The 26,501-nt window shown below is 39.5% G+C and overlaps 1 protein-coding gene across 12 annotated transcripts in view; it reads right to left on the reverse strand.

Moving 5' to 3' along the window:
- Window positions 1-26,501, reverse strand: part of rbfox1 (RNA binding fox-1 homolog 1) — a 460,574-nt gene that overhangs the window by 19,936 nt on the left and 414,137 nt on the right. For 7 of the 12 annotated variants that reach the window (XM_076751986.1, XM_076751987.1, XM_076751985.1 and 4 more), the window contains 2 exons: window positions 10,549-10,588; window positions 549-613 (listed from right to left, as the gene is read on the reverse strand). In XM_076751986.1, coding sequence (XP_076608101.1) covers window positions 549-613; window positions 10,549-10,588 — 105 coding nt within the window. The remainder of the gene's footprint in view (window positions 1-548; window positions 614-10,548; window positions 10,589-26,501) is intronic. The other 5 variants (XM_076751995.1, XM_076751994.1, XM_076751997.1 and 2 more) reach the window with 1 other exon arrangement.

The raw sequence follows: 26,501 nt of genomic DNA on the forward strand, positions 1-26,501 counted from the left end.
GGAAGTATTATGTGTGTTTATGAGTGTAGTCATAAAGCATTATGAATGCATAACAATTCACAATGAATGGCCCTATAATGTACCGTAATGTGGTCTTCAGTGTTACTGAAATGGTTAAAATTAAAAAGAGAACCTCGTCTGAAGAGTGGATTTTTGTTTGACAACATGCAGTACTTTGACTACAAGTCATTCAGCTAGTTAAACAAAATGTAGCTCTGTAGCTCAGAGAGGTAGTTGACTGAATTCAACAGTGTATGGTGGTCGTGGAACTATAACCTCATGTCCATACATCTTAGAGAAAAAATATAAAGGAGCATACATGAATCATAAAGGACCTTCAGTATGAACACACAGACACAATTTGCTCTGCCGTTCATTGTCCTTGTGAATGCAGTCCAATGGTCACTGCTGTGTAAATAAGGCCAGTGCAGCCTTGGTTAAATGACACTTTGATTGCTTTACCGTCTATAGGTCATTAGATCCTGTCTGGAACATAAAACATAATAATAATAAATCTCATAATGTCTCAGTGACTGTTTATATCTTACCTGTCACTGTATGCAGCTGCTGTGGCAGCAGTAGGCTGGGCATATCTATAGGCAGCGTAACCACCCTGGAAACACACACACACACACACACACACACACACACACACACACACACAAGAATACACACATGAGTAAAGACTGTGAATTCAACATCATACTTCCTCTTCTCAAACAGTTTACTATTGTACTCATTGCCAAATACTGACACAAGGAGAGAGAGACACCAACATATGAAACTTAACAAACATATTTTTGTCTAATGTGTGAGATGCAAGCATTTTAGTAGATATTACAAAAAATACATATTTTTTAAAACCTGCCTACATTGCTTCTACTGTTTCTTGTTGACTTTGCCAGTATGAATCCCAAATGTCATATACATATTATCACATACATGTTTTGTATGTATTATGTAAGTATAACTAGATCTACAAACACACAAAAATACATACAAGGCAAAAAATCTGAAGATCCTTTTTTTTTTTTGTGATTTTTACAAATCACTCAGTCACTCAAAATTACTCACTGAATCAGAGCTATAGCAAGGAATTTTGAAATATCATGAATCAACTGTTAATTCTATTTCCTAAAGCCTAGAGGCTGTTCTCTTAACACTGAAAACTCAGATAGAGAAATACTGAATCATTGATTTATTTAATAGTAGTTCAATTTAGCCATACAAAAATACCACATACATTTCACATGCAAAGAATTATATTTCTCATGTGAACTGTCTAAACCGACAGTCTTATATGTTCTTTTGTGTGAATAATGTGATAAACCACATGTGAAATGTGAGATTTTTTGTTTTGGGATTAAAATGTGTTTCACACAATGTAATATTCGTATGGGCTTTTTCTGTGAGACCAAATATACATTAATTCCAAAATATGACAATCGGCCAATAAGCTACCGACTAAATGTGTAATTGTTAAAGTCCCCAAATTCCCTGAAAACATACTGAAGGCATGACTTGTTCTGAGCGTTAGCTACAGCCCAGGTGAAAAATAAAAATAAAAAAAACAATCCCTGAATTTCACTTTTAATTGTATGTCATAATCATGTTCACAATTGTGTTAAATATGATTATATGATAAAACCCCAAATCACAATCACATCAAAATCAGTGTCACCAGTTCTAAATAGTAAATACATTTCCACAGGTTTTTTTTCTTTTTTCTTTTTTTTTGTTAGAAATGATATATGCCTGATCACATGTTAACTGTATGTGCTTTTGAGAGTCAAGTGGAAACTGACTATTTCTTACCTGTTTTATTTTTATGTGAATTTGTGTTTATGCTATTTATTATGAAGCATTCTTTGTCAGCCTTCTGGATGCCGGTTTTCTGTTAGTGTATGTGGGAAACTAGCTGTAGTAGTGTTTGTCAGCACTGTGTCACACTGCAGTGCTGACATAGTGCTGCATACTGCATGACAGTACTGTTTAGTGTCAGCATCAGTGTCCTCTAATATACAGACCTGCCAGATCAGACCTCTACACATCACAAGTACTAATTAAAACACCAACTCACATAGATGCATACACACGCACACACACGCACACACACACACACACACACACACACACACACACACACACATGCCACCAGCAATGATCACCCACAGCAGTTCTATGTTACAGCATACACGCAAATAAATAAATAAATAAATAAGCATACAACAGGAGCTGGGTGGTTGCTGCATTTTCATTAAAGAGCCAAGCAGCAAACATTAAAGCTGCACTAATCAATATTTTTATTTTTCATATGGACAAGGGACCAAATGATTATTTGTGATGTGAAAGATGTAACTTTTTGTGATTAACCCACAGGATTATCATCAACTCTTTCTCTCTTCTCTGTTTTATGGCTAACACCTTTACCGAAAGCATTCTCATTCATTGGTTGACCACAACCACAACTCCAAGTTAATGCTTATGTTACTGAGTGTCTTTTGGATAACTGTGGTTGCTGACACATTTGCCATAACTGCTTTATTACATGACAGCATGTAAATGTTGTGTTAAGGTTTAAACACAATACCTATATGTCATCATGTAGTTAGAAAATCTGTTGATATAGCTTTAATATCAGAGATAAGAGCAACATAACAGGGTATTATATGTTAACATTGTAAAGGAGCCTCTTGCAGTCCCATATGTTTCAATTCAGAGGACCCATTTGTTACATATTAGTCATACTACTGGCATGCTGCAACTGGACAAGAGCAAGTAAATGAATACAGCATTACAAACACATGCGGCATGTGACATACAGAAACACACAGCAAATAATGGACACAAGCCAATACAGAAATGCTGCAAGTCAGACACATCAGTGGATAAACAGCCATCCACCAAAGGTGTTGAAAAATGTCCTAAAGATTGTATTTATGTAGCTGGGGGAACAAGGGGTAAAGATTGTTTTGGGGGTGTTTAGATATTGACATGATTTGGTTGTGGAATTATCCCTGCAATAGCTGTTGGTGAGAGGTAACGCTCTCAAATGAAGAGCAGCTCAAGGGTCGAACATGCAAGAGCGCAGAGGTCCCATGAGAAACTAATGACTGCTGAGGTGTGTATTATTGCCTTTGTGTAGGAAAAAATATCCCCATAAACGTCAATGAAATACAAAAGCTAGATACCTGTGTCAGCAGATGAGGTATGATTAAACTACCAGACTGAGGGCAGCATCAGACTACATGAATCGAGCCCGATTTTGTCGAGGCTGACTAATTACCAACGCCGTGATCGATCGTGAATGACAATCAGGCATCTATACCTGTGTAGCGTGACATGGTAAACAACCTGAGGAGAAAGACTGACAAGTCAGAAGACAGAAGAGCTCTGTCCAAGTGCAGTCAGGTAACCATGGTGAAGAGGATGAGGGAAGCTAAGGTTGCTGCTGTCAGGTGGGATAACCTAAAGGAAGCTAAAGTTCATTGAGCTGTGGCAAGTTTACTCTGCCTCTTGCATTTGCGTTTAGTGTTATTCCACATCCACAGCTGTTTTTTCTTTCTTTGCTTTTTTTTCCAGTACACAAGACCGCCAGCATCACACATTCTGTCATTTTGATTGAGACTCGTTTCACCCACCTCCCCGATGACATTTGAACTCGTGTCTGATCGTGAAATAAGACGTGCTGTGATTGGTCAGGGTCAAATGTGCAGTCTTGCCAGTCACCCGAACAAGACACAGCAAGAGTTTATGGCACTGTGATTGTTAGATCTGACACCGTGACCATCGGCAAAGACTAAAAAATGGTGTTGTCTGATCCCGAGACAAGGCTGATCATTGATGATTTTGTTTTCTTGCTGATTTTTGTAGATTGGTTAAACGGTTTAGGTGTGTTATATCTCCACCATGCTGAGGCAACGCTGGACAGCGGGGCAGCGTAAATACACTAACAGGATCATATCATATTGTATACTGACTGTTTATTTAAACCATTGGCATTCTGTATGCTTCTGTCTTATTTAGAGGGGAGATATACCATGTTGAGTCAGGCTTGACTCTGTGGGCTCTATTTTCGTCCTTGCCGCTGGCGGAGTGCAGAGTGCGCACCCCGCGCAGGGGTATTTTCGTGCAGCGCAGGCGGGCGCGTAGTGCACTTGGTATTTTGGTAAACCGAGGTGCACAGAGGTACACCAGGATGGGCGTTGCGGCGTAGTAGGGGAAGGTGTCCGCAGGATCGGCCGGCGGATTTGGATTTCATTGGTCCATTTTGGTCCATGCGGTGTAAAAGTGCGCTGAAAACTCGCCACCCAAGACCTGGTCAACTCTGTGCACCAGCGGCGCGCCGCTGGGCAAGTGGATTTTCATAAACCAGCGGAGTCGTGCGCCCACGTCACCAATACCTCACAGGCACGTTTCCACAGTGCCTGGCATTTCATTTCACTTTAGCAACGGCCACGATTCAATGCAACTATCTGTGTCAGCACATATAGTCAGACCTAAATTTATATATTTTGATCAGTATCTCATCTGACCACATCGCAAGCGTGTTCGGCACGCGTAATGGTCACTCAACCTGACAGAATGTGCACAGGTGAAACAGGGATGCCAACTAGTCAATTAACGTCGCTGTGCCAACCAGAAACAGCCGTGGCATCCTACAGAGCATATATACTGCATCTATCTCAGAGCACTCGAGAGACAGAGAGAGACAGACACACGGAAAAAACGTGATGATCGTTGTCTGCTATTACCCAAGTCATTTCATTCCAAATACAAATGTTGCCATTGTAATGCTTAACGTTATCTACAAAGGCCACTGCAAGCCTGGACCTCCCGGACCAGAACGTCGGTCTCCTCCTGGGAGAAGTTTGGTCATCAGACAGTTTCCTGCGCGGGCTCAGTCATCCTCGAAACTTGCCATACGCCTCGCCAGCAGCATTTTTAAAGTTGAGGCGAGGAGCTGGTGTGATTGGTGGAGATTGGACTCGGCTGTGTCAAACCGACTCCACGCCTTCTCCCCTGCCTCCTTCCGAGTTGCGCCGCTGGGTGGGACTGAGATGAGAAGGGGGAGTAGTTGCGCCGGCAGCACAGTGCACGAAAATACCAAAGTCTGCGCTGCCATGCCCCATCAGCGAAGCGCATCTGACTTTGAGCCGCGCCTCCGCCATGCCGGTGGCGGAAACGAAAATAGAGCCCCGTATGTCTGCACGTGAGAATGTTTTGCAAAGTATATTTAGGTCATGAATGAATTTCCCAGTGAACTTATGTTTTTTTACTGTAAGCTAACTATATACGTGTATTGGTTAATTTATTTGTGTTGTATTTTTATTTTCTTTATTTTAAAAATGAGACACCGCTGGTGTCTATAGATATTTAATGTTAGTGTCTGGAGTTCACTGGGTTGAGTTATTTGTTCGTATGCTGTAATTGTTTATGTACCGGCATCTTGAGTGGTGTACCTGTACCACTGTTCATCAGCACTATCGTGAATGATTTGTAAATAAGTGTTGATATTACGTAAAGGAAAAGCACAGAAAGAGAAGAAATAACTATTCTGTTTTGTTATCACTGTGATTATCTCAAAACCTTAAATTTAGAAAAAAGAAAGCAGACAAGAGTGCAGACAAGAAAGGAAAGACCGACTAAAGGATTTTGCTGCATCAGGTCCCATCATTCATGATTGGACCACATTTATATTATCTTTGAAGTATTTTTAAACCTTTAGAGTTGGAGTGTAGACACTGGAGGAAGACAGGGAATGAGAAGCAGGGACAAAAAATGTGTAAGAGAAACTAACTTTTATTTTCCAGACCTCAGATATAATTTGAGTCAATCATCAGCAGCCAATCACATTGCACGACCAGGAGGGAAAGATGCAAGAAAGAAAGATGTGTCAACTGTCAAGAAAACTGGCAGTAACATGCAAAACATGTTTCTCCAGAATTACAAATAATTTTAATATACTGCACAAAGGCACACTGAACCATTTTACTTTGAATTGTTGTGAAGCTCATTTGAATGTTATAAATCCTAAAAAGTATTGATTACATTTCTTTTAAAAAATAAACTAAAGGACACTTAGGACTTGAACTTGAGTGGGTGTTTGTTTGTCTCGACTTGGGGTTAATTTGAACATGCAGAACAATGAATTTGTAAACCTAAGGTTTACAAAGAAAACTTGAAAAGTTCTGTCTTGCTTGCATATATTCTGTGCATTGTGTTTCTTTATGCATATCTTTATGCTATATGTGTTGTCAAATTGGTGAAAGTCTCTTGCTTGTGTTGTCAGACGTTGCAGTGGACTGAGTGCTCTCTGTAAGATTTTTAAGAATATCTATATCTGTTTATTTATTCCATCCACCACTTTTGTGTTGTTGTTGTTGAGTTTCAGTCTTGTTTTACTTTCTTTTTGTTAATATGTAAGTTCTTTTACAGCCTGGCAGTCTTTATCTTTTTTATTGAAATCCAGCAGACCATTGGGTGCAAATAGCACGTGGCTGCAAACCCCTGCTTTAATTTATCATTAAACAAAAGCCATTTTTCTCTCTTCCAGGCTCAGTGACAACTCCAGCACTTCTCACATCATTTCACCTTCCACCCTTGCATGCTCTATGACTGAGACAGTGTGTCTGTCCTGACATGAGCAATGTATTATTACCACTATAAACTGTGGAGGCGAGTAAGTGATACTTAGTGCGTGCGACGATGGGTCGTGGCAGGAAGATGAACAGGTTGGCCTGTGTTAGTCACCAGCTACTGTGGACTGTCACTCCTGACTGAGTGACTAATGGCTCTATGTGCAGGCGCACACGTTTTGTGTGTGTGTGTGTGTGTGTGTGTGTGTGTGTGTGTGTGTGTGTGCGTGCAGATTGTGTTTGGAAATGATAGTAATAGTTTGTGTGTGTGTGTGCATATGTTCAAGGTCTAGCCACTCACACATAATCTCACATAGGGAACATTCCAATCCATCATATTTGCTGATTTACTGAAGGAAAGTAAGGCCGAGCAGGACTCCTCTTCCTTTCTGTCCCTCCATCCTCACTCACTTTCAGTAATTTCTGCAACAAGGCTGCAGGCACACATTCTCCTATGCTGTGGCACTACCTTCTTGCAGATGCTAAATATCATTCAAATAATGGCTGAGACTTTTAGTTACCAGCAATAAACTGTAAAGACCCATTCCTACAAATCGGCAGGTAAAAATATACTGATAAATCTTGAAATACATTACTGTCATGCTCCAGTCGGTTTCGTTTTGTTATTTACTGTTTTATTTTGAAGTCTTTCCTTCCTGTGTTTTCTCACCTCTGTAATTGTATGATTGATTTCACCGGTGTCTAATTAGTTCTCCTCCCCTGTCTATGTAGGTCAGTGTGTTCCCCTTTGTCTTTGTTGGTTCAACCCTTGTACATGGCATTTCAAGTTCCTGTCAGTTTGTGAGTGTTTTCCGTATTGCCTGTTTGTTGGACCTTCCTTGGATTCCTGCCAGTTTGGACTCTTGCTTTGTTTTTACTTTTTACTACTTTTTACTACTTACTGGACTTCACTTGTTTCTTTTGGATATTTGACCTTTGTGCCCTTCTTTTGGATTTTGTTAACGCATTGGACTTTTACTTTGGTTTGGCCTTACCTTACCTTACCAAGTGGTATTATTGTTTCCACTGCTGTCGCAAAGACAGCCATCTCACTTTCCATTTTCCTCAGAGCCTAGCAACTATCAGCACCACACGTAATCAACACTAACTTCATAAGGATAAGTAAAAGCCAAAAATGTGTCTATTGCCAGTTTAAGAAAGTTATGAGAGTAGTAAAAGCACACGAGATAAGGCTGGTATCTGAATGTACGAACAGGAGTGCAGCTACACTCCCAATCACAGATTCAGTTAGACGCTACAAAGGTGCTGAGAACCCAACAGAGACTTTCTCTCCAGTCTCGAGCACATATAAACATGTTCAGCTAATCAGTTTATTGTAAGACACAGCTTGGGTTTGAAGGAGTAGCTGTCTCAGGTTGGCCATGATCAGCCCTGCTATCAACCATTACAACAGCCTGGGGCAGTACAGTGGGTTTCATTTAGCATTTTTATTTTTTTTCAATGACTATACATTTTTTTAATCACTGTGAAACTACAATCAACAAATCTTAACATTTATAGCAAACAGGTGTGCAGGAAGTTGTGCTTCACTGATGGAAGCTTAACAGTGATTGTGCATGATTCATGGATGAGGAAGTTTTAGGTCTGCATTCACCAAAGAACAGGGATCAGAAATAAATGTCTGTTTGAAATGATGGCCTTGGTCACTATTTGAGAATTTATGGTATTTCTATTTTTTTATCCATATTTTCCAGTGTGAACCTCTCTGAGATGCCTGAGCTCCTTTTCTATCTTATCTAATCTGCTATTTGACTTGAATGAACTCTTAAAGTACTGCTTTTTCAATAAATATAAACACAGCATCAGGGCTCTTGATCCCTTTGCTAATAAATATTAGATGATCTGACTGCAGCATGGCAATCAAGCACGGAGGTCAATGTTATAGGAGCTATCTAAGCACCTCCATACTCTCTCTCTCTCTCTCTTTCTCTCTCTCTCTCTCTCACACACACACACACAGTGCATCATTAGTCTGTATCTCCCTGAAGTTTCCACCATGTGTATGCTTCTGTTTCTATGTTGACCATTGCAGTAACTTAGTGTTTGAAAACCTTTATTTAAATTGTGGTTAAAGGACTAAACCTATGTTTTTGCACTTTTTTTTTTTTTTTTTTTTAACTAATGCTCTTCCATTTTAAAATCGTGTTGACATTTCTCATTTTTGAAAGTGTCTTCAACTTTCCACACAGCGTTGGTTTGAACATGAACACTTAGAAAACAATCTATTACAGAGAACATGATGTGTGTTTAACAAAATGAGCTCAGTGCAAGCTCAGCAGATATGAATTTTTGATTCTTTTCATGACACCATCCTGGCAGGACTCCATTCGACTGTGTTTTGGTCAGCAGATTTTTTTTTTCTTTTTTTTTTGTTTGTAATCTATAATTTTGTGTCTGTTCCAACAAGAAAACATTGAAACTTGTTTAGAAGGACCAGTATCAGACCAGATTTCTGAGTTCTATTCAGTGCAGAATAGACAGTAAGACAGTAAAGACACTTAAGTTTCGTAGTCTAAAGCTGTAAAGCATTAGACTACGATTACTTTGGAGACCTAATGCTGTGAAAATTAATACACTCATTAGAAGGAAAGGCATAGAGTGCCAAAAATGTGGGTCTAGAGGTGTCGTAATACAGATACAATCAGATACAATAATGTTAAGGTTTGATCAACCCTGAGAATAAGGATATTAGAACATTCTCATTTACATATATTTATACATTTAACCTTTTTTTTTTAAATGTGTCAAAATAAATTGATTAGTACATATTATATAATTGGTTAATTATATGATAATTGGGTACAATAATAAGTGGTGATCCATGTTCATCAATAATCCATGTTCAGTTTAACTATGTGCTCAGTGTAGTATGTGGTTTATTATTAATCACAGTCACACAATCACACAGTTTGTGAATCCAAGCACAGAGATTAATGCATGGCAAACACAGATTATCAGTGTGTAAGGTTTAAACCTTACACACTGATGGTAAACACCACAGTTCAGGCTTCAGACTATGCATCTGGTATTCAGAATAAAAATAAGGAATTCTAATTCTAAGCAAGTAAAGTGACTTGACTTTGTATTGGTGCAGCTTTTGATTTTGTTAATCTGTTTATAAAATTGTCCTAACAGAGATTTTTTTTTTTTTTTTAACAGATAAAGATTACAGATATAGAAAAAGATGGTACCAGTTTTTTCTATTTTTGCATGTATTTATCTATCTATTTATTTATTTATTTATTTATTTATTGTTTGAGGCAATGTTACCAGGGATGCACTGCAGTCTAAGAACTACATTGCTGTACCTGTGACTGACATCATTTCATTATTCTTCACTTTTCTTCACTATTCAACATTTTTTAATAACAGCAACGCATTTACTGTCTCTGTGTTACACTCTGATGATGACAATAAAGTTGAATCTAATCTAATCTAAACCAACAGACTCTTCTTTATGTGTTCAGCTAGACAGTGACCTAAAATGTATCAAGACCAGTTAGCTTCACTGAGACTTATATTTCATATTTCAGTTCAGTAGACTAGCAAAATGAATGAATGCTTTGGCACACAGTACATAGGAGTAAGAGCCTGAAAGTAGTGCCACTTTCTACTTTTTGAATAAGGACTGCACTATGTGTTTTTGCACCAGCCAAAAAAGTACAGCTTATACCTTACTCATAGTGCCTGTTGATTGTTGTAGCTGATAGCCTCTTTGCTGGGGCCATAATCTGAACTGCACGCTGTTACGTTACCAGCTATCTGCTCCCCCAGCTGAATGTGAAGCCATGAATGAGAGGGTTGGGGGCTTGCATGTACGTAGCAACAGGGCAGAAACCACGGAGATGGCAGTGTTGCATGCAATGTCATACCAGTAAATAATACTTACATAAATATCTGCACCATAAAATCCATCCTGGTAAACAACACTGCAGAGGATGCAAACACAAACAAACAGACAAACAAACACACAATAAAACAAAAACATCCATATTAGTGCATGTTGACATGCAGGCACTGGGCTAGCTATCAACCAACCCCCATCTCCACAATCTGACCACCCCCAACCAACCAAAAAAAAATAAAACATAAAGAACAACATAACGTAAGAGTGCCAGAGGCAAAGGGAAAAATACATAGCAGGCACCCCCTCTGCTCTGTAATGGCTGGTAAGGAGGCTGGGAAGGTCCAAAAACACGTTGTCACTAGGTGTGTTTGCATTGTTGCATGTTTACAGATATTATACAGCTGGAAGTCCAATCAACAGCATCAGATTTACACTATGGTCTGTTTCTAAAAAAGTATTCAAGAATTTTTCTGGCATGATGAGCAAATGCAAGCCACAGGGAAGACGTAGGAAAAAGTTATTTCCTTGCCATGTTTCTATTTATGTTTTAATAATATGGTGTATGTTAATAACCCAACAACAAAAACATATTCACTTAATTAACAATCTATTTAGTTAATTTTTTGATTTGGGTAGATGGTCATGGTAACCTATGCTGTACAACTAACCTGCTTCAGAGCATTAGATCAAAATCTACCAACAGTCAGTCCACAGACAAATAGCTCACTGGGAAAAAGTCAACACTGCTCAAGCATCCTGAAATGGACAGTTTAAGTACAGTACAGTTTAAAGCACAATTTAAAATAAAGTCTAAAAAGTAACTAAAAAGTAAAGTACCCCCCCCCCCCCCCCCCCCCCCCCCGTTCCAAGCTTCCCATTATTTAGAACAAATGATCAGATAGACCTCATCAGGTATTAACTACATAGATAGATAGATAGATAGATAGATAGATAGATAGATAGATAGATAGATAGATAGGTTATTTTAAACCTTTTCATATTCATAATAGAAAAAAATCTAAACATACTACAGAAGAAAAGGATACTAATTATTTATAACTTCCAATATTGGGAACGAAGCTCACTGGTAACCAGATTTGTGAAACCAGTTATCCAGGTAACCAACAAGATACAATTCAACCAAGCTCCCCGTATTTCCGACCAGTGAGAAGACCAGACAGAAAAACTAAATGACAGAAACCTACCATGAAATAGTTAAATCTGTTCCAGCTTTTGCAGAAGGCAGTGTGTTTATGTAGCACCCAATGTATTGCTGTATGATAATTGCTATAATGTCTAGAGACGTATGGACAAACTCAGATGGACATCTATGACTTTGTGTGGATTTATTACTGAGTACTTCTGTGTTAGAGGTCCTTAAAGTAGTGACTTTATTCCTTATTTATTCTAATGGCTTTAATGGTTAAAGGAGTATTGTGCATCTGTTAGATGAAGGGTTTGCAAGAGAAAAAAAAAAAAATTAACAATAGAAGCCAAGGTATCATGGCTTTAATCTCTTGACCAAACTCCAAAAAACACCTACACTTCCTGTGACACAGCATGTTAGAATCTGTGTACCTATTTATTATAAAATGTATAATAGTATAATGTTTAGTCTGCAAGCCCAAACTGTGATAATGCTGATGACATCACTATTACATCAGCAATGTTATTACACAACTATCTTCAGTTGTACAAACCATAATGAGTCAACTGACCTTCATTTGTGAAGTCAAAGTTTTAAAAAATAGTTGAAAAAAAATCGATAGTTGAGGACACAGAAAAAAAGAAAAACCAGGGGTGTATCTTTAAACACCCACAGTGCCTCATTTTAACACTGACCGCTGGCAGTAAGGTTGCTGAAACAGTGCATGGCAAAGATATCTGATGATAATTTCACTACTGTGTGTGTTTCTCCACTCATGTCCTGATCTGCAGTGGAATCCCTTGTCTACTGATATGAAAGCACTGCTCGCATTAGTGCTGAGATTAAAACCCGCCCTCTCTGTGCAGTCTGTGCATGTTTGTGTGTGTGTGTGTGTGTGTGTGTGTGAGAGAGAGAGAGAGAGAGAGAGACAACACTCGTTATTTAGCTTCCAATAAACCACTGCATTATGATGGAGTTCCATTTAACATGAAGAGCTCCTCAGAGGACCAAGTTTCAAAATTTCACCTGCTAAAAGACTGGTTTCACACCCTTTGTGCTATCTCTGTCATTCAATAACTGCTCAAATGTCAAGGAAGCCCGGAGAGTTGTTTAACTCATTAAAACAAAAATCTGTGCAGCAAACTGCAGCAAAGCTACTTGAACATATCAGCTTACTGATATTATAGGGTGTAACTTGGTGCAAACTTGGTTTCCTAGCTGTGACACAGGATTTATTCAGCCGGCTAATGGCCACTCGAGACAGTTTTAATAAAAATACATCACGGTCCACATTAATAATTCACCATCTGACTGCCACCAGGGCAATTAAGTGGTGCAGAAGCATTAATGAAAGTACAATCTGTAGCATATATCTCTTTGTCAATGCCATGTCCAAGTGTTCACCCAAACACCTATATTTCTGGTTTCATTGCTGCTAGAGATGCTCACAGTGACAGTGTTACTAGTGGGTGAAAATACTTATTCCTCCATTTGAAAGCCTTTAGAAAAGAGGCTGAGTCAGACATTGTAACATTCAACATTCAGCCCAAACCTTGGGGGTCTGGGGGAATGCTCCCCAGGGAGTTTTTTTTTTTTCCTCATTTGTGGCAGCTATGTTTTTCAAGCCATTTGGGATAGGAAAAACAAGATAGTTGCCCTGGAAAAAATCATCCTGTACATCCTATTTTGTATCTAATTGTTTACTGAACTTAATCATTCTGAAACCAGAGCCAAGTTAAAAAAAACATAGGTAGGGTAGGAATTTGATATTAACAGCATTACTAATTTTGATTATACTATGTTATACGATAAAGTCCTCATAATCAGTAGCATATATTTATATATATATATATATATAGCGACATATTATATGTTGTACATGCCACAAAAAAATAAGAATGTACAATAAATGAAATAACTGTAGAACATCCGTGCAGTACAGCTGTGCAATACATGTGTGAGACAGACTTTCATCTGGATTGGAGATTTGTTTTAAAACGCCATTCAAAAATGAAGACATGATGTAGCCAGAGCCACTGTCTGACCCGAGAGTTTATGTGCTTGTTTGTGTGTGAGGTGAAACAATGGCGCATTGCTGTTCTATTTGGTAGCTGTAGTCTATCATGCACTTTAAAACTGTCCCCTGCTACAGAGAGTCCATAAGTCCAAGGCCCACAATTCCGAGGGAACGGCCACCATATTGGCACAGGGAATCCACCCCTCCTAATACATGTACTTCTATTAAGGCAGAAGGTCTGTCCGCAAATGAAATAGTCATAACTCGCTGAATGTTCTACCAATTTTCAAATGGGTTAGTTTGTTACAAATGCCAGACATGTATTCATGTATGAACAATAGGAATATGATATTGTGTATATGTTGATTTAAATTTACTGAGATTTGTCCTGCTCATTTCAAGTGTAACATATGGATGTTTTGTATAGCAACGGGTGTTATGTCCTTGCAGATTACCATTATGGACAAATAAAGAAACTGTTTATCTAAAAATATTTCATGTTAAGGTTTGGATTGTGCCCTGTATGCAGCATTAATGTTCTTTTCCAATCAAATGACTAAGTGATGAACTCACTATTTGTGGCTATTTCTAGAGATGGTAAACAACATTGTATATTTGTGCTACAATGTTTTTGGCCCAAGCTACAAAATGCTCAACCTCTGTAGCACCAGTGCTATGTGTGAAAAAAGCAAACGCACAGCCCTGCAGAATAACAAACTGACAAATCTGCTTCATATGAATCTATGCCATAAAAACCTGAATTTCTCTAATTGTAAATCAAAAGAAGAACAGTTTTCTTTTGACTTTTGTCAAAGTAAAATGAACAACGTGAGCATGTACTATTATTTGATCGACTCCTGATCACTCTCTGGTCTCTAACTCTCAACTCCACTCTTAAGAATTTATCTTTAAAATGCCAAATATATATATATATACACACACACACACACACACACACACACACACACACACACAAGTTGTTATCTTAGAGTACATCTGCTCTCGGCACCTCTGCTCATCTTTTCTCACTTTCTCTTTCTCCCATGTCTGTGATTCACTGGCTGATGGCGGCAGCATCAGCGTATGGTGGATCCACAGTGTCGATGGTGGCTATGGATGGAGTTTGACTCTTCATGAAAAATGTTGTTATGCCCATAGTGAATAAGCTAGTTAGCTAGCTAGCTTGCTGGCAAGCTTGGTTAAATGACAAATGACAACAACTGACAACAACCTATGGCATTGTAGCAGACCTATAGATAGTGATATTTCCCTTGTAATAGAACTCTTGCTCCATTGATTTGCCTGTCTAGTCAGAGAGAGTGAGGGGAAGTAATGGAGCATCCATATTTATTTGTGGATTTTTCTAAATGGAAATGGAAAATCAACTCAGATCTCAATTGTGTGTGAAATTGTATGCAATGTTATTTGTGGAACAGTGGTTATAATATATTATTCTTACTTTATTAGTGCAACTTATTTAATTAGTGCACTTTTATTTTAAATGTAATGAAACAAACAAACAAAAAAAGAACTATCTTTTTAGACCATCTATGTTGTTTTTCTTGAAGCAACAAAACATAAAACACATGTCGGTGCTGAGGTAAAATTGTTGCAACTTTAAGCTCCAGTCCTACATGCTTCTCTGTGCTTTCATTAGATCAGTTACCCACCCAAAACCCCATCGAGACTGCATCTATCCCCTGACCACATAAATTAGCTCAATATAAATTAAATAGAAGACGATTTATAAGTGAAAAAAAACTAATAAAAATGAACACCACCACTGCAATGGTACAAAAAGATAGGAGAATTAAATGTGCACTCTTACACGTCAGGGGTCGTATTCACATTCTGAGAGTCCTTTCAGAAAGCTTCTAATTTAGCCTAAACAATTCTAGCAAGGAGCGATTTAGGAAAATTCTCAGAGTGGGAAGGTACTGAAATGTTTACCTTATTGAGAATGTGTGGTTGATCCCACTGCTAGGTATGACACATTTAAAATGGTGTGATTGGTTAATAAAAAGACGTAACATTCTTAATGATAATGGACAGTGAAATCGATAGGCCTAATCATAGATGTTAGTCTCTATTAAGACATAGCGGAATTATGAATGTTGTTTATGTAATGAAGATCTCTGTTGTATAAATTATAATCTATACTTGACAAATAGCCTACAAAAAATTTGAAAACACAGGTCTACTTGTGCAGTAACCTCTTCACATGCTGATAGTTGTATTTATTTGCTTTATGTTTGTTACAATGCTGGTAATTTTAGTATGTGATCTATTTTGTAGGCCTATTAATGGCGGGAAATGCCTCAGCTTTCATCAATTTACATGATTGTTGGCCAGCTTTTATAAATAGCTGCATTGATTGACATAACTCTACCATAAACATAACTTTCCCATCAATTCCTCCAACAACACTGTGGAAGCCCATTATGTTCATGAATGCCCTTTTGTGAGCCTGCAAGGTGCAGACATTCAGTGGAAATGAGATGAACTTTGCCACATTATGCAGCTGTGAAAATGCTGTAATTGTTTGTGTGATCACTGTGCTGATGGAACATTGTGACAGACCCAAGTCATCACTACGGCACTGCTATATTTGTCCTGTTGACAAATATCTTAGTGTTGTGATTTCTGGTATTATGGTGTTATTGTGTTGGGTGGGAGATGTGAGCACATCTCGAATGAGATTGACCACAAACATTATCCCAGCACGATCTAATCAGTAGCGTCCCATTAACTCACTGTCATTCAGCACTTAGAGAATATTTCTCCTTCCTCTTTGTCTTTCGACCATTTTCAACCCTTAACTTAATTCATTAATGCATTTGAAAGCTTTGTTTCACACCAAACCTTGAGAACCCTACAGCCAGTTTTATTTGTTATAGCGTACCATGCTCCTACTCCATATTCAGAATTTTTATCTGATCTGATCAGTGAGTTTTTATTAAGTTTTTATTAGTCCTCAAAACAGATAAAGTAATTTTTGAAGGTAATTTTAACATTCATGTTGACATTGATAATGATAGCCTTAGTACTGCTTCATGTTCTGAGATATGGCATCGAAATTGAATATTTAAAAGGATTATTTAACAACTTTTGAATTCCTGTTACTCTACGACACACCATTGTGCAAAAATCCTACACTAGATGTCTAACTGATAGTGCTGTAGGTGAATTGAAGGAGGTTCAGCTTTTAATTCAATGCCTTATCTCAATGTAGCAGAGGCCTCCTTGGAGTAGAATTCAGTCCTTCCCAAACTGAAATGGCATTCCACCAGTAGGAAAAATTTCGTTTAGTCTGGTAAGATTGTCTTAAAACATATAGGACGCCCCTCCACAATGGTAGGGCAGCCTATGACTCATTGTGAACCGAGGAAAATAAGAACAACCCGAGGTTTATTTTCAGCATTGTAGCCAGGCTGACAAAGCCCTAAGTAGTAATGACTTCATGAGCATCTTTAAGGAAAAATTAAATTATTTAAATTATTAGAGACAAAACTTGTCATGTCCTGCCCTGAACTGGTACTGATTCACACCATAAATTGTCATTGGCAAGCAGATGATACCCATTTATATTTGTCAATGAAGCTAGATGAAACTACTCAGTTAACTAAGCTCCAAGCGTGTCTTAAGGAAATAAAGACCAGCAACTTTCTGAACATAGAAGTTATAATACTTCACCCTAAACACCTTCTAATGGTAAAGCTACTCTGGATGACATTACCCTACCCTCCAGCACTATCTTAAGGAACTTTGGAGTTATCATTGATCATGATATGTCCTTCAACTCTAGCGTAAAACAAATTTTAAAGACTGCCTTTTTCACCCATGTAACATTGCAAAAGTCAGGCCTTTGTTACTTCCAGGCTGGATTATTGCAATTCCTTCCTATCAGGCTGCAATACTAAATTGCTGAAGACTCTCAAGCTAACCCAGAATGCTGTGGCATGTGTTCTGACAAAAACTAGTAGAAGATATCATATTTCTCCCATATTAGCCTCTCTACATTGGCTCCTTCTAAAATATAGAATAGAATTTCAGATCCTTTTCCTTATTTACAAAGCTCTAAATGGCCAGGCAACATCATATCTTAAAGAGCTCAGAATACCTTATTACCCCAGTAGAACACTGCGTGTCAAGAATACAGATTTACTTGACATTCCTGAAGCCTCAAAAGGCTGAATGGGAGCCAGAGCCTTCCGCTATCGAGCTCCTCTCCTGTGGAACCATCTTCCAGTCGAACCATTGATTAGTGGACAACTGCTCTACCTCCTGAGCCACAGACAGGGGAGGAGTTTGCACAGGGTGTTTTATTCTGAAAATTGACCGAATTCTCTATGCTGTTCTTGTGCCTGTGTGCTCTCTGCAGCTTGATGCGTTGTCCATCAAAAACAGCCTAGCTGCATATTCTCCACAGATCATAGTGGAGAACTGCTTCTGGGATGGTTCCGAAACACACTGCGGCATGCCTGGTGGAACTGCAAATATTGTCTAGAATGGCCGTGTGGCAGTTGTAAGGATAATATTATTTTGTAAGTTATGCCTAAGTCTATTGGTTCAATATAATGTTTATTTCTGGTTAACAATTAAGCTTCATGTACCATACTTATGACTTGATGGCAGAGTATCCACTTAGAGTATGGTATTACAGACGGTACTTGAGAAGTTCAAGTTCCAGTGTTGGAGCCCAAAAGAGACAGTGTGTGCACATGAAAACTTTGCAGAGTCTTTCCGTTGAAGCAATAAATGAATGTTTTTCTATACTGCTAAGACTGCTAACACCGTTGTTGCTTGAGTGGTGTAATGATTTGGAGGTCCCTGAGATTATCGCCTCTCGACGGACGACTCAAAAAAAGCACAAGGCTATCCTAAAAATGACATTGTGGAGGCAGTGATGAACTGTAATGTACAAACAACTAACAAAAGCTGTCCAGGGACCTGGAGAAACGCCTTTCGATCTTCTTGTCCATGTACTTGATCTCTGCCAAAAAGTCCTGTTTGTATCTGAGTGGGCCCAGTCCGGCTTGAGATTTAATAAAGAGCCAGTCCAGAGTCAGTGCTTTCAGTCTATCATGACAGGTTTTTCAAATGACAACTTAAGAGCAGAGATGAGAATGCGTTTGCAAGATGAGAACAGCAGTGATGAACTACTGCTGCAAAATATGCAGACTGCTCAGTATAATGAAAATGAGCATGTCTTAAAGATTAAAGCCACAAACAAGATTGCTCAGAGAGCAAATCTGAAGTTAGTGAAGGGGAGAGAGGATGAAAACAATCCTCCAACAACCCAAGTCTCAGCTAAACCTAGCAAACCAAACCAACCAAAGAAAACCCCCTATTTACAAAAATAGAGGAGAGCAACGCAGCAATCAGGGAGCTCACGGGCCAAGTCACAGTACTGGTACAAAGTGCCGAGCATGAAAGAAAGACTGTAGCATGACAAGACTGACTGCAACCACTGTTTTAATTGTGGCAGTGAAACACTTTGAGCAAAGGGGAGCAGAGCAGGCAAAAAACTGAAACAGCAGGGAAACTGGCAGAGGTTGTGACTGTAAGACGTGCCATGACCTCAAGCCCAAAGTCCCAAAGTGACTTAAACTCGAATGTGAATTTACCACAAGACCTTGCAAGCTCACCCATAAAGCAGGTGCCAACAAAAGGACAGCCTGCCCATCACCATTAAGGACCCGAGAAGCCAAACTCAGAACATATAGACAAACCCTTGCCATTACGTACTGCTCTGATGAAACACAAACGAGTTGCACAGTTGTAAGGCAAGAAGTGTCTTGTCTGGTTTAACTCTTCAATACCAGGCCTATTTTGTCCACCTCCTATCCAAAATGACCTACCCAAAATAAATAGAGTATATCTTCACAACTACAAGGGCTGTATATATAATCTTGGTCTCAAAAGAAAGCTAACACCTATGAGATTACTACAGACGTCTCAGAATCAAGATATGTGTTACTGTGTCAGAGCAAATTCATCTTGAACACAGTAGAAATTTTTAATTTTTATCTCTGCCTAAAAAAAAAAAAAAAACAAACATTATTTTGAGTGAAAACCACCTTTGAATCATGTGATGGTAGCCAAATTCATCTACAAATTAGTAAAGTGATATCTGATGAGTAACTGTGCAAAAGTACATGCCAACATAATGAACCTGAGCAGTTTTACGGATGTTTTCACACAGGCGCTCATCTAAGTGCATCTGAACGGAGTACCGTTATCTTTTGCAGGCTCACGGAGAATCTTCTCTGTTGCAGCCTTTTTTCTGCTTGCTATTGTTCTTCGCTCTCATAAAAGGACGAAATGCAAATAAAACAGTAAAGTAACACCCTGGGATGCTCAGCAGGGTCCTCTGTGAGCCTCTGTGGGCGCTCTGCCTATTCAAGTGTAAATGAGACGGCGAAGTAAAACTAACTGCACAGTTACAGCAGTCAGGCGCAGCAGTCAGGTGAACACAGCAGACGCTCTAAATTGGACATACACTATTTTTGTGTTTTCATTATATGCCCATATAATTTATTGCGGTATGAATTATGTTTCGTTTGGGTGGCAATGCTTGGTAGAGGCTTTTAGCTGAGTTTCTCCCCTTATTCTGGTATGGTACAAGTTAGGATTGGTGCTTCCTAGTGTGACCATTGATCATCTGAGCTGCATGCATCTCATGCTTGCCCCCTGTACAGGGGGCGCTCGTAATGAACATAGCACAGGTGTCCATCATGAGTAAGGCATAGACTGGAGAGCTGCCAACAGCTCAGAAATCCCATTTCAGGGGCTGGTCAAAGTTGACCTCAGTCTGTATGACCCAAAGACTAAAACAGCAGGGTCTGATGAGATACTAGTTCCAGTGCTAGTGAGCAAGGTAATAATATGATAAGGTAGTAATACAAAGACCCATAATCGGGTTCAATGCCATTGAGGAGATACTGAGAGGCAGGGAAGATCAGGCCCAGCCTAGTGACAGAGTATCCCTGCTCAGAAACTCTCTGAAACTAGGGTCAGGAAAGGCAGAAGCACTTCTAAGCATCATTCAAGTTGCTACAGATGAAGATGTTACTTACCCAGTCAAAACAGGTAGGACCACTGTGGTAGTTCCAGGGGGACAGACAAAGTGCATTAGTTGCCTTGTCCAAACAGATCTTAAAGTGAACGCTGAAATGCTTTTTGAACCTGAGGAAAACCTGTCATTGGGCGAGGAACTCAAAATTACCCGTCAGCAGGTCAACATTTCCTGCTCTTCTCATAGAGTGAATATATGTGAGCAACACAATGCACCATGTCATCACGATTCCAGGTAAAACTGGGAGCATACAGAAAATAACAGACTGTTACTTGGTGTCCTCAGTGGAACACCAGGTTAATGCTGTGCTGGTTGAACACACTCAGGCTACACCTAATGCCACAATAGAAAAGCCTCAGAGTGATCTGCAGGACAGACTGTGCGATCCACCTGTAAACCTGGAACACCTGACCAGTGAACAACAAGCCGTGGTAAAACAAATGTTGAAGGAAGAGTCTAGTGCCAGGCGCCCAGGTGAGGTGGGCCACATTCAAAACCTAAATATGCACACTAAGTGATGATGCTCCAGTAGCTAAGACTTATAATGCCATACTGCCAATGAAGAACCACTAATAGGACTTGCTGAACAAAGGTTTCATTCGCAAATCCACCTCTGCATTTGCAGCTGCAGTGGTTTGTGTGAGAAAAAGAGATGGAAGTCTAAGACTTTGCATTGACTACAGGGGCCTTAACAAAAGACAATCCCAGATAGGCACCCCATACCACGCATTTAGGAGATACTTGATGGTCTTGGTGGAAACACTTGATTCACTGTGTTTGACCAAGGCAAAACTTACCATCAAGGTAACATCAGTGAGGACGCCAAGAAATGCACAGCTTTCAGGACCCCATGGGGTCTGGATTGTGGTGGTTTGGAAGAACTCCTGTCATTATGTTTTGTGGAGAGGTGTGGGGCTGGTTTTCCCGTGCTTCCTTTTTAGGCAGAAGCTGGGTGTGGTTTTCCAGGTGGCTGGGAGCTAGCTCCTACTCAGCTGGAACTCATCTTAATCAGCACAGTATAAAGACTGTGAATTGCTGAAAACTCGTTGCCAGATTGTTTCCGCTACTGAGTGCTATTGTCTGCCAGTTACCAGTGTTTCTTGCTTTGGCTATCGTTGATTGTGATTTTCTCCAGTGTCTGTCTCCAGGATCACCTGTCTTTTCTGATCTTGGATCAGTGTGTTCACCTACATCGATCTCCAGCCCCAGCGCCTCTGCCACCATGCTGCCCAGCTTCTCACCCCCACCTGCCTCAAGCCTCCAACCCTCTACCACCACCACCTACTGCCACCAGAGGGGCAGCTTCAACTGGATCCCACCAAAATAAGAGCAGGTATCGAGTGGCCCATCCCTACCTCCCAGAGACAACTACAGTGCTTCCTGGAGTTCGCTTACTTTTGCAGACGCTTCATTCAGAATTACAGTAAGGTGGCAGCTCCTCTCACAGAACTGACCTCAGTATACAATCCCTTTCTTTGGACCCCGGAGGCAGAGCATGTGTTTGTCTGTTAAAAGGACTCATTCATGCAGGCTCCCATGCACCTTCACTGAGACTGACCACCAATTCATTGTGGAGGTGGATGCATCAGAGTCTGGGATAGGAGCCATTTTGTCCCAATGTAGCCCCATGACAAACAAGATTCACCCCTGTGATTTCTTTTCTTGATGTTTGTCCTCCACAGAACAGAACTACAACGTGGGAAACCGAGAGCTGTTGGCGGTGGTTTTGGCACCTTAGGTGTGGCGGCGCTGGCTGGAGGGCGCAGCACACCCCTTTCTGGTCTGGACCGACCACAAAAACTTGGCTATCTATGGACAGTGAAGAGACTTAACTCACGGTAAGCACAGTGGGTTTTATTTTTGACCACCATCTAAATGCTTGCCTCCCTGTGCACTTGAATTGAGCAACAGGTTTGACAATCTGGACAAGCTGGAACAGCTCCCAAAAGGCTCCAACCCAAACCCCCTGCAGTCATCACCCAGGTATGCACTTGAACCAGCTGACATCACTGCTCCCCGGGTCCACTCAGCGCAGCTCCATAACAACCAGCAGAAGAGTCCATCATGGTCCATCACAGCACAACTCCATAAGAACCGGCGGAAGAGTCTTTCTATCACAAAGTGGGATCCTGCCAGGAAGACAACCACATGCCCCCCTACTCGCCAGCTGACGGCCCCTCCAACCACCATCATCATTGGCGATTCCATGGTGAGGAACATGCGAATGAGGGGGGCACTCACGCTGTCATTCCCAGGTGCCACTGTTATGGACATAACGGGGAAATTCCAGACATCAGGAGATCTTATCCGGAGGCCGACAGAATCATCATCCATGCAGGTACGAATGATATCTCCAAACAGTAGTCTGAATTTCTAAAGTGGGACTTCATTCGCATTTTCAACACACTCAAATAGTTTCACTTAGGTGTCTTTATCTCTGGCCCCATCCCCACCTGTGGCTGAGGAGTCGGCAGCTTCAGCAGGCTGCTCAGCCTGAACACTTGGCTTTCCACTGCCTGTAGATCCCACAATATGGGCCTCATAGGCAACTTTGATGCCTTCTGGGAGAGGAGGCACCTTTTGGGGGCAGACGGACTGCACCTGAACAGATCCAGCAGCCATCAGTTCATCTCTGCTCATCAGCCATCTCTAATTTGACATACGGCATCCAGCACACACACGTCGTCCACCTCTCCTCGCTGCAAACCCACACCTACTGACCAGCCCGTCAGTGATTGATGTCCCCCAGGTCCAAGTCACTATTATTTTAGTTCCATTACAGGACTGGGACCCTCAGACTTCTCCAACAATTCATCTATCCCTGTCATTATTATCACCAGAGAAAACATGAAATACCACAACAAAAGAAATTTCCTCTGGCCATATTCTCAATAACTGCTGTTCCTCCCCAAACATCGCAAAGGTCACTGAATATGGCACTTTTGAATGTGCGATATCTTTCAAATAAGACCTTTCTTATAAATGACCTTATTTTAGAGAAAAATCTTGATGGCATGTTGGCTTGGCACTGATGGAACTGCAACCCTCATTGAAGCTTCATCCCCTCCATTATGATTTTTCATATTCTATTAGAAATGGTAGAAGAGGAGGAGGGACAGCCACAATTCTTTTAGCAGCACATGGTTTTAAGAACATTTTATTTGGTGAATACATTTCTTTTGAATATCACTCTTTTCTTTTTAGCAGCCCTCCCCCACTATGTTTGACAATCTACAGACCACCCAAACGATGCACCTCTTTTATTCTCAGAACTCCTCTCGATTATACATGCTAAATATAACAGGATTATTATTTTAGGTGATTTTAATATTCATGTGGATAATAAATCAGACACTTTGAGTTTAGATTTTTTAAACTTAATTAACTGCATGAATTTTATCCAACATGTTACACCGCCCACCCACAACAGAGGACATGTATTAAACCTGGTCATAACACATGGCCTGTCAGTACAGATTTCCTCTGTTGTGGATGTGGGCTCATCAGATCATTTCTGTGTCTTTTTTAAGGCAAATGATTTTAAGCAACAGGAAATTACAGAACATACTGTAAGGAAACGCAATCTTACATCTGAAGTGGCTGCAAGTTTTATTGATATTTTACATGATATTCCTCCAGAGATTTTACCTTCTTCTTGTGATTTTATTGTTGATAATTTTAACAGTAAACTCAAGTCAGCACTTGACATAGTGGTACCAGTAGAACTTAAAAAGATAACAACAAACTCAAAACCTCCCTGGCGAAACAGAGACATAATAAAATTGAAGAGAAACTGCAGAATAGCAGAGAGAAAATGGAGGAAAAACAAACTAACAGTTCATTTTCAAATTTTTCATGAACAGTTGACCATCTACAACAAGGTGGTTAAAAATGCAAGAAAAGAACATTTTTCAAAATTAATCAGTAACAATCACAAAAATCCAAGAGTCATTTTTTCAACCACTGACCATTTAATTAACTGTTTTTTTTAACCAACCTCTTGAACTAAACCTTTCATGTGAAGATCTTGCAGTCCACTTCAGAAGCAAAATAGATACTATTAGATCTGATCTTTTACACTGTCAGTCGATGCAATTTAATTTTTCAGAATCTGCGCTTTTAAATGAGGAAACACTGGAGAGATTTGTCCTGGTCGATGCTGACATGCTTGAGAAAGTTATCTCCCAGCTGGTCTCCCTAAAAAGAGTATTTTCCAAAAACAATTACTTCAAAACTCAGCCACTTGAATGCTGACAAAATCCAGAGAGAGAGATCATAGTACACCGATTTTAAAGTCTCTGCATTGGCTTCCTGTGTGTTTTAGAATTGATTTTTAAATTCTTTTATTGATTTATAAAACTCTTAATGGTCTTGCTCCTTCTTATTTATCTAACTTGCTTTTACCATATGAACCCAGCAGAGCCCTCAGGTCCTCTGGAAGTGGCTTTTTAACCAAAACATACGGTGAGGCATTTTTTTTTTATTACTATGCCCCCCATTTATGGAATAGTCTGTCTGAAGATCTGAGGGCAACATGTAATATTGATACTTTTAAAAGCAAACTTAAGACCCAACTTTTTAGTCTGGCTTTTAACAAAATTTTTAATTTTATCAATTTTAGGTTGTTTTTTTTCCATTTTTTTAAATTCTATTTTATATATATATATATACGTGTATGTATGTATATATATATATACACGTGTATGTATATATATATATATGTGTGTGTGTGTGCATATATATATATATATATATATATATATATATATATATATATATGCACACACACACACACATATATACACGTATATATGTATGTATATGTATGTGTGTGTATATATATATATATATACACACACACACACACACACATATATATATATGCGTGCATATATATGTATATATATATATACACACACACATATGTGTATATATATACATATGTGTGTGTGTATATATATATATGTATGTATATATGTGTGTGTGTGTGTGTGTGTATATATATATATATATATATATATAACAAAATCAATATATACACATACATATATAAATGTTGTTCAATTTTATTTCTTTGTTTTATTATTATTATTATTATTATTATTATTATTATTATTATTGCTTTAACATTTCAAATTTATCTCCTGTGTTTCCTCATTTCATTTCATTTCTTTTTAATTCAAGACAGCGTTTCCTCTGTTATGTTAAAACTTCCTATGCTGACATCACTGCTCCCCGGGTCTCCCTTTTTTGACTGAGGCTGGGCGTGGTTTTCCAGGTGGTGGGGAGCTGGCTCCAACTTTGGAGCTGGAATTCATCTTAATCGGCACAGTATAAAGACTGTGGATTGCTGAAGACTCATCATCAGATTGTTTCCGCTACTGAGTGGTACTGTCTGCCAGTTACAAGTGTTTCTAGCTTTAGCTATCGTTGATTGTGATTTTCTCCAGTGTTTAATCATCTGTGTCATTTTCCTTTATCTTGGATCAGTGTGTTCACCTGCATCGATCTCCAGCCCCAGCACCTCTGCCACCACACCGCCCAGCCTCTCGCCTCCACCTGCCTCAAGTCTCCAATCCTCTACCACCACCTTGCTTTACCTGTGCCTCCATCACCATGTGCTTGCCACACAAGTACGCACTCCACCTGAGCGCTGTGCGCTCCAGCATAACTTGGAACTGTGAATCATCTCTTACCACATGCCTCACTTGCTGTTCAATGGATCTCCCTGCTACAAGCTACTGCCTTGAACA

This window comes from Chaetodon auriga, chromosome 16 (assembly GCF_051107435.1).
Source record: "Chaetodon auriga isolate fChaAug3 chromosome 16, fChaAug3.hap1, whole genome shotgun sequence".
Classification (NCBI taxonomy): domain Eukaryota; kingdom Metazoa; phylum Chordata; class Actinopteri; order Chaetodontiformes; family Chaetodontidae; genus Chaetodon; species Chaetodon auriga.